The sequence below is a fragment of the Lucilia cuprina genome, chromosome 5 (assembly GCF_022045245.1).
Source record: "Lucilia cuprina isolate Lc7/37 chromosome 5, ASM2204524v1, whole genome shotgun sequence".
Lineage (NCBI taxonomy): Eukaryota > Metazoa > Arthropoda > Insecta > Diptera > Calliphoridae > Lucilia > Lucilia cuprina.
In genome coordinates, this window is record NC_060953.1 from 62,369,721 (window position 1) to 62,379,270 (window position 9,550).

Sequence of the window (9,550 nt, forward strand, 5' to 3'; positions counted from 1 at the left end):
ACTGAACTAGAACTGAACTAGAACTGAACTAGAACTGAACTAGAACTGAACTAGAACTGAACTAGAACTGAACTAGAACTGAACTAAACTAGAACTGAACTAGAACTGTACTAGAACTGAACTAGAACTAAACTAAACCTGATCTAGAACTAGGACGAAATATTTTAGAATTGAAAAATTAACTATTTTTGGTACACTGAAAATCCAGTTTTCGTTTGAACTAAATAAAAATTGTCTATTCTTTTTAAATCATCTACAAACTTTATAAGAAAAATTAGATTAGATATGAAAATATATAAAAACAAAGAAAATATTTTATAATAGTCTAATTCTATTATAGTTTTTATTTTTATTTAAAGTTTTAATGAAAGTGATATCAGTTACGGGTAATTTAAGTTCGCTACAGTAATTTTTATTCAAATTTTGTGAAGTAAGCCCATCTTTTATACTCTTTATAATTTTGTCTATCCGTTAATTTGTTTAAAAACTATTTTATTATTTTTTTTATTGATTAATGTTTTTTGCGCTACTTATTCACTCTCTTAACTTAAGTATCGACCTTGATATCAATCTATTAAATACTTAAGTAAATAGTACATGTAGACAAATAATAATTGATAAAAGCATTTTGATTTTTTTTCCATTTTTGTTTTTGCCATTATCTCGTCATTATGATAATGAAGAGTGATTAAAAAAAGCTTTTAATACCTTTTATTTTTATAATTATTTCTTTTAAATTATTAAGTTTGCAGAAATATATGAAATATTAACATTTTCTTTAAAGTGTACAGAACATACAAACATAATACACTGTTTCCAATTGTATATGAAAGATGATATGTTTTTTTTTTTAATTATTTAATTTTGTATATATATTTGAAAACTGAAATATAATATCAAGTTGAAATTTACAAACTATAGAATAGTTCGAAATACAATTCGATTTGTAAAAATACAAATGGAAACTTTGTTGTTGTAACAGCTCGACTGTGGCCGATAGTTCTTTCTTTGGGGAAAAAACTTTCGGTTGATACAGCTGTCGCTGAGTTGACAATCTTTGGCCGAGTATGACTCGGGTCGTTCCGGAGCGAAGATCCAATTGTCATGGAAACTTTGTAAACAGTTCTGTATGTGCGTAAATAACAAGTATATTTTTTAATGTGTTTGTAAAATAAAAACTTACATTCTGAACACGTGACTTTTTAGTATGTTTATAAATATTATTGAAATTCATTTGCAAATGAACTCGGGACGTGTACATTCATATAATTTATAATTATTTTATTAAATTTCTAAAGGCAAACATGTCGTTGTTGTATTTCAATGAGTAGAATTTTAAATAAAAAAATAATAATATAAAGAAATATTAATTAAAATCTTTGGTTTTATTTTACAATAGGTGTATAATGTTTGTTAAGACATTAGAAACATTTTATAGTATCAAAAGGTTTAGATAGTTATAAAAACAATTGATATATTCAAACTATAAATTAATTTTGAATATAGATCTACAACTAAACTATGACTGAACTATGACTAAACTATGACTCAACTAGAACTACTTAACTACATATAACAGATTTAGAACTAAACGTTTATAGCATATGGCTGACATATAGTCATCTATACTAATGACAAAAAATTGTCCAATATTTTCCCTTTACATGATTACCTACCTATTGTTTGACTGTTTGGTTATATACTACATATTGGTTTTTATTTTGTTCGTTTAAATTTGTATGGTTTCATTTAAATTGTATATTGATTTAATTCTTTCTTATTAGAATTTTTCTTTATTTTCACTTTCCAGACATTTTGCAAATTTAATTATTTCCGCTTTTGTTTATATATTGGTTATTTTAATTTAATTGTGTTTTTTTTCTGGCATTTGCTTTTGGCCTGCAATGAACTTGTATCTTATATACATATTTGTTCATTTAAAGACTCTGCTTTGTATTCGAAAACATTTCAAAATAATGTATTGTTTTTCAAGTAACAATGACCTTAAGCAAAAGAGTTTATACATACATATGTATATACATACTTATGTGTAGATTTTGTTGCATTTTGAAAAATATTATATCGTTTAGTAAGTGAAACATTTGTTGAAAATATTTTGCAACTTGACCCCTTTGCATATGTATAATAAGTACAGCTCTCTCGTCATATTTCAAGGAGCAGTTGTATTTACAATAATTTAGTTTCTGTAGCTCTAGCTTTATTTTACTTCATTTCTAGTTCAGCTTCAGATCCTGTCCAGTTCAAGTTCAGTTCTAGTTCTAGTTCAGTTCTAGTTCAGTTCTAGTTCAGTTCTAGTTCAGTTCTAGTTCAGTTCTAGTTCAGTTCTAGTTCAGTTCTAGTTCAGTTCTAGTTCAGTTCTAGTTCAGTTCTAGTTCAGTTCTAGTTCAGTTCTAGTTCAGTTCTAGTTCAGTTCTAGTTCAGTTCTAGTTCAGTTCTAGTTCAGTTCTAGTTCAGTTCTAGTTCAGTTCTAGTTCAATTCTACTTCATTTCTAGTTCAGTTCAATTTGTACCAATTTACTCAAATTAACCTTCAATTAAAAAGTACTAAAAAATGTATTAAAAATGACAACAAACATTTAAAATATTTTTCAAAACCACAGCAAAATTATTAATTTAAAAACTATAAATACGAAAATAATTATGTTACAACATTATTGCCATTGAAACTTAGACAAATTACTCATGATTTTTATGTTTACTTCGAGAAACTACCGTTTCGCAATATATGACTCAATTTCAAGTAAAATACAAATCTCATTTAAAATGCTATACAGTTGAAGCGCTTTTAGTTATCTTATCAAGAAGTAAACTGAAAAAAATAAAAAGCTTGATATAAACTGTAAATAAAAACTGAACATAACGAATAAAAAAAGTAATAACTGAAAAAGAGAGAGAAAAATTTGAGGTAAAACGTACAAATAAACGCAAAAGAAAGTGTTTATTTTGAAAAAATAAAAAAATCTGTAAAAATTCAAGATCAATGACCAGTTAGTGTCTCAAGGCAAACATTTTAACGTTTTGAATTCAAATATTTAAAAGAACTTTGTCACAACAGAGACAGTAAAGGGCATGCGGTCGTTAAGAAAATATTGTTAGATGTGCTAATTAACAGTTATTATTGTTATCATATTTCTAAAGAAAATAACTTTGTTGTTATTTGTATTATGACTTTTAGAGGATAAACAATTTTTAAAGGAAAATATAAAGTAGTCTTTATAAAATGTATTAAAGTTAATTAGAACACACACAGTGGAGAATTTAGAAAAAAATATTTTAAATTATTAAATAGTTTTTAATTTATGTTTTTATTTTTTTAAATATATTTGTAATAAACATATAACTTTTTTGGCTTATTTTTAACTTTATTAAATATTCACTAATATTTTAAGATTTAACTTGTCATAAATGCATTTTTATTTTTAAGTAATTTAAACCTGAAAATATGGCTAAAATTCTTGTGTCTGTTATAAAGTCAATGCTCTTTTAAAATGTTCATAATAATATTTAATTTATTAATTTATGACTTTTTCTTTTGTTTCGACGGTATTTCAATGAAGAGAAAAAAACAATAAAATATAAAATTTAGATGTAGAAAAACAAAAAATAAAATCATATTTTAATATCATAAAAAAACAAAGCGTTTTGGAGAATGTACTTTACTATTCAAGTGAAATGCTTAAATTAACAATAAACAGATAAAAGTATATAAACACATTTTACTAGATAACAAAGTTAAAAATAAAATTGTATAATAAATTTGTAGTTTAGTTTATTTTTTTTTTAAAACATACACATAAGTATGTTTTTTTTGCAAATTAATTGAGATTATTAAAATTCAATAGAATAAAGGAAGTTCCCCTTTGCAAACTATTTAAGTATATTTGCTAACTGTGGAAATGTGATTCATCATACTTTATATGTTCTAATATGAATGCTTAATTTATGAGTATATTTTCTCTATATTAATCTTAATGCTAATTATCTTCAGTTTTAAACAGCAATCTTAGGGCGAGTTTTTCTAATAAAGATAATCTTCATTCACAATTAATAAAAACAATTAAACAATGATTTCGGAAGAACAAAAACATAATATTTTAAGTAAATTGCAATTTTCTGATTTGTTTTATTTCATTAATTATTGTTTTAAATGTTTACTTAACATTTTTCCAAAATTTTCAATTTTACAAAAGTATTGCTTGCAAAAAACAGCTGTTCATTGTTTATGTTTTTGAGTGAAAACTTGGCAATACTTACAAAGTTAAATCTAAAACTGAAAAACACAATTGTCGTTTAAAGTCCACCTAAATTTGTTCCGATTTTAATCTAACAGCAAGCTAAGCCTAGTTTAACTTATGAGTAAGAAACCCGCCCTTAATAAAGTTATTTATTTAACTATGAAAACTTTATTTTTGTTACAATTATAGTATAGTTATAGCAATCAGAGTAGATAGGTAGCTTATAGTCAAGATTGTCTTAAGCTGAACCCGAAGAGGCCAAGTGGTTCCCTTTCTTAAACTCGGATGAGAAAAACTTTATAAAAATAGAATTAAAATGAAGTGATTTGTAGTATTTATATTATTCTCCAGTTTATTTACAACTCGACCAACAAAAAGCATACAGTCTGATCACATGGTTAAGGGCTAATTGAATTATCATAACTCTTGAATTAAAACATTTAACTCTGCCTGAGATTTTCATATAGGTATTTAACAAAATAAATCTAGAAATTCGGGTCTGTGCTAATTACTTTTTCCTAATTGTATATTTAGCAAGAGTAACTTCTTAACAGTCTAGTGTAAAAAATAATAAGCAAAAAAAAAAATAAAACCGTACATCTAGTTTTATTATTATTTTTAATAATAATTTCTTTATAAATACTACTACTTTCTATTTTGTGGCACAAAGAAAGCAAAAAAAATAAAAACAATCAAAATAAAAGAAAATATTGTAAATCGTACAATTATAAAATTTCCGGTTTCTAACGAACGAATGTTAAAAACAAACACACAAGTAAACAAAGTGGAGAAATTATATAAAAAAATACTATTGTTAATCAGGCATGGAAAACTGTTATTTAGAAATATTACTACACTAGGGCCAAGACATGGCGAAACTAATAAGGCGAAGTCAGTTCAACAGATGATTGTTTTTTTTGTCCACGGAAATTTATCCTTTCAAACTTCATATAAAAAAATCTCTTTCAAACCCGATGCTATGAAACTCATTCCGCGCAAAAATAAATGACTTCACCTTATAGTCTATTCACCTTGGGCCAAGATATAATTATAAATTAGTGTCGTCGGCGAATTCAGAAATACGGAGAGAATTCATTTTATTCAACACTTTTTCAACACTTTTTTGAACTTTTATTTATAATCTTTTTAAAAGCGCCGAAGTCTAAAAATCATTAAAAACAAATAAAACATTATTTTTTTATTTAGAAATTTGCAAGGTAGATCAAATAAAAGCTTTTTCAGTATCTAGATTTTGTTAAGTTTGTATTGGTAAACTATAGAAAAGTCTTACATTTGTAAAAAAATCCTGTATAAAATTCACATTTGTTTAAGTTGGCGATAAATGGGTTACTTCATACATTGCTTGAAAGCTTTCGAAAATAAAAGGCTTAAAATTTGAATAGATAATATGGAAGATATTAATGATTAAATTATTATGACTAGTATAGTAAAAGTTTTTGGAAAAGAATTCAGGACTTATCTGAATAATAAGTTCCCGGAGCATGCCAAATACATAAAGCATGCCAAAGGGTATTAACTTCCGGGTACTTATGGTTCATAATTGGCCAGGTTGTATCTTAATCTATGTTACAGCCTTAGTAGAAAAATCTTTAGAAATTGTCTAACAAGCGGGTAAACTTAAAATGTTTATCTTACCATGTTTTTAAGAAAAGCTTTGTCAGTAGTATATTGTAAAACGATAATATTGTCAAACATCTAATAATCGTGTAAACATATTTCTTTGTTAGATAACTGTCTTACATTTTATTTGTCCAATGTGCGAATTTAATGCATCGGACAATGGATCGATTTTCAGACAAGACGGGGTATTTAAAGAATAAATGCAAATAAAATAAAATTCAGAAACTTTTGCCGTATATCAATCTGACAACAATGTAAATTTATAATATTTGTTGGAAGGTAAAGTATTTTATTATCTGACAATTGCCTGTTAATGAAATTGTAAAATTTTCTTACAACCACCTGAACTACCGTTACATTTACAGATCTGCCAACGCTGTAAGATCTCAAAATCGTGTTATATGTACATCTGTGTAGCTTTAGAATTAATGCAATATTCTGAAATGCCGAAAGGTAATAAAAAACTACAACAGTACTGTGTTTTCCATCCCTGATATTAGTACAAAACAAGAAGAAACAAGAGACAATAAGGAAAGACGAAAAAAAACAAGACGAGAGTTCATATACATAAATTAACACCAAAATAAATAAGAAAATTACAATAATAAATGAATAGAGAAAAAATAAAAAAGAATTTTATTTTGAAATAAAAAAAAAATATATTGTAATTAAACTCACCTGAATTAACAAACGGCAAATAATAAAATTTTAACAAATAAAAATGTAAATGGAATTATATTTAGTAATATTTTAGTTGGTGAATGTTGCAGATGTTATTATTAGTTTTGTTGTATTTCTTGCTATTTGGCGAGTATAGTTAGTGAACCCAATCTAAAAAAATCTAACTGGGAATGTGCAACACTGCTAAAACGAACGAACAAACGTCACGAGACACCACAATTGTACAACAAATTAACTAAATTAGAAGTCCGTAGTAGAGTCGTTGATTAGAAAAAAACACCACTAAAATAACACAAATAAAGTGTTTTGGATATGGTAGCTAGCAGCCAAATCAGTTAGATTTAGGAAAACATAAAAAAACGGAACGATGACTGAGTGAGTAGTACACTGGCTGACTTATAGACTGACTACTTTAAAAATGAACGAACAAAAAAAATTTGATGTAGAAGAAATGCTGAAAATAGGTGTAGTCTTCTCTTCCACAATATGTTGTTCTTCTGCCTTCAATTCTGCACCAATCTTTAGTTTATAACTTTCATAACCCACGCAGTAATAACTCGTAGTATTTCAAATGGTTAATAATTTAAATTTTGTTTCTCCACTCTTTCGTTATTCAAATAAAATTTCTAAAAAATATATTTTTTCACTTTTTTCGTAATTTATGGCTGCAATAATTTTTTTATTCTCTTTACTTGATGACACAGCACTGTATGATGAATGACGTTTTACAAAAATTTTTCTTTATTACAATTTCTCTTTTTTTGTCGATTTAAAAATTACTTATGATTTTTGTTAAAATTTTGCTTTGAGTAAAAAATTGCACGATTTATTTAAAAATTTATTGGTTTTAATTTTTGTGTTGGTTAAAAAATTTTAAAAAATAAAAATATTTTTTCCGTGTCGCAGCGAATTTGCAGTTCTATGCAGTACGAATGTCAATATTAAAATATAATAGGCAACAAGAAAAATAGTATGAAAAGCGAATGTTTAAAAAGGGGAGAGAAGATATTGTTTAAGGTTGCCCAATTTTTGTAGAATGAAATTAGTGTTACCATATGTGCTGTCGGTTTTTTTAAGTGTTTTAACGCTAGCAACGAAAAATTGTATTTATAAAAAGAGAGAAATAATTTTTAATGTACTGATACCCTATACATATTTTATACATCATTTAAAGTTTTTTATACCCTTCACCTTCGTGAGAAGGGTATATATAAGTTTGTCATTCCGTTTGCAATTTCTATAATATAATTTTCCGACCCTATAATGTATATATATTCTGGATCCTTATAGATAGCGGAGTCGATTAAGCCATGTCCGTCTGTCTGTTGAAATCAGTTTTTAGAGGTCCCCAGATATCGGCGAGATCCGAATCTTCAATAATTCAGTTAGACATGCTTTCGAGAAGATCGCTATTTAAAATCAGTAAAATCGGTCTATAAATAACGGAGATATAAGCAAAAAAAAAAAAGCCAAATTTTGTTCATGCAAAAAAGCAACAACAACACTGTGAATTGGATAAAGATGTACATGTGAGTGTGGAGATGTATTTGGTTTTATTCAGCTGTGTATTTTTTTGTATGTTTGGATGCTGTTCTGTTCTTACGAAGGTAAGTGGATATAACAAGAACTTAGTTAATAGACTTCGTCGGTCATGCAAATTATAACTGGTATCGTGCACAGATAGCTTAAACGACTTAGAAAGTGATTTAAAACCGATTGTGTATAGAACCAATATATTTGGGTGTAAAAACAGCAGCACAAACGCATAATAGCCACCTCACCTTAGTAGCGTAAGGTGAAAAAGCATTCTAACATAATTGTGTTTAGCACATTAATACCCATCGATTGAGAAAAGTATTTCTTTTATCTGGAACAACTTAGTATACTGCAGATAAACAGTTCATACATTGTACACTAATTATATATTCAGTTTTTTTTTTAATTTTTTTTTCATGTGTACTTCACTGCCTTTATTACCAGACACAAAATATATATATTTTTAGTCTGGCAATGCCTAAACATTTGATTGTTTATTTGACATGTCTGTTATTTTTTACCGTTATCTTTTTTTATTTACGTCAACGATAAACTAATTTTAAGACAGAAATAATAGTAAATTTTGTATTATTTTTAATAAATGTTAAATTAAATAATCATTCATAATATTAATTAACAAGCTTATAAAAATAGTGTTTTAATAAAAACAAAATAAAAAAGTCCATTATTTGCCTTAGCGCTAAGGGAAATCCTTGTGGCTATATAAAGTGAATAAAACTATTGTTTTATATGTTAAAGTGATTAATTACTTATAGTAATATTTGGACAAGAATCCAATGAGCAATGTTAATTGAGAGCGATCTGCAGGATAGTTAAAGTAGCATTACACATTGTGTTTGAATTATGGTAATTTTATGAAAAAACCTAAGATGTAAGTGAACTATTGACCTTCGTCATTTGGAATTTGAAAGGTGGGTGGAGGTTATGATCAAATGAGGCCGAATTAATACAAAATTTGTTACATATACCTACGTTTATTAAAATTTCAAACATCCCACTACAGTTGTCTAGAGGATACTGAAAATTTATTCCAGTCCACTTATGTTCATTTTATAATTGTAAATAATTTTCATTCGTAATTCAGCTCTGGGTGGAGAAGGGCCGTCGTGCGTCGTTGCCATTATTGCTTAAGGGTAATCAGACCGTCCTTTTTGCTATGCCTTCCAGAGTTTTACGTTTCAAATCGCATTGGCCAATGTTTGATGTCAGATAACTGCACCGAGTTACGGTTTTTTCTTGAGGTGCATGTTGACCATTTGCAATGGTGTTAACTAACCCTAAGTTTTTAATTTTGATTATGTTCGAGTACCAAAGAAAACTCAAATTTGTATTCTGGTTAATCGTACTGGAAAAATTAGAGTTGGCGTTGTGAGTCATCTATTCGGCAAAAGTTAAGTCTTAGCTACACGAGTAGC

The 9,550-nt window shown here is 27.0% G+C and overlaps 1 protein-coding gene across 3 annotated transcripts in view; it reads right to left on the reverse strand.

Annotated features, from left to right (window-relative positions):
- The window catches only part of LOC111680497 (epsin-1), a 16,558-nt gene extending 9,035 nt beyond the window's left edge, over nucleotides 1-7,523 (reverse strand). For 2 of the 3 annotated variants that reach the window (XM_046951408.1, XM_046951410.1), the window contains exon 1: nucleotides 7,271-7,523. In XM_046951408.1, the coding sequence (XP_046807364.1) occupies nucleotide 7,271 (1 nt within the window). In that variant the 5' untranslated portion in view covers nucleotides 7,272-7,523. Of the gene's footprint in view, nucleotides 1-6,575 lie in introns of all 3 variants that reach the window. The other variant, XM_046951409.1, reaches the window with a different exon arrangement.
- Between the last annotated feature and the right edge of the window lie 2,027 nt (nucleotides 7,524-9,550).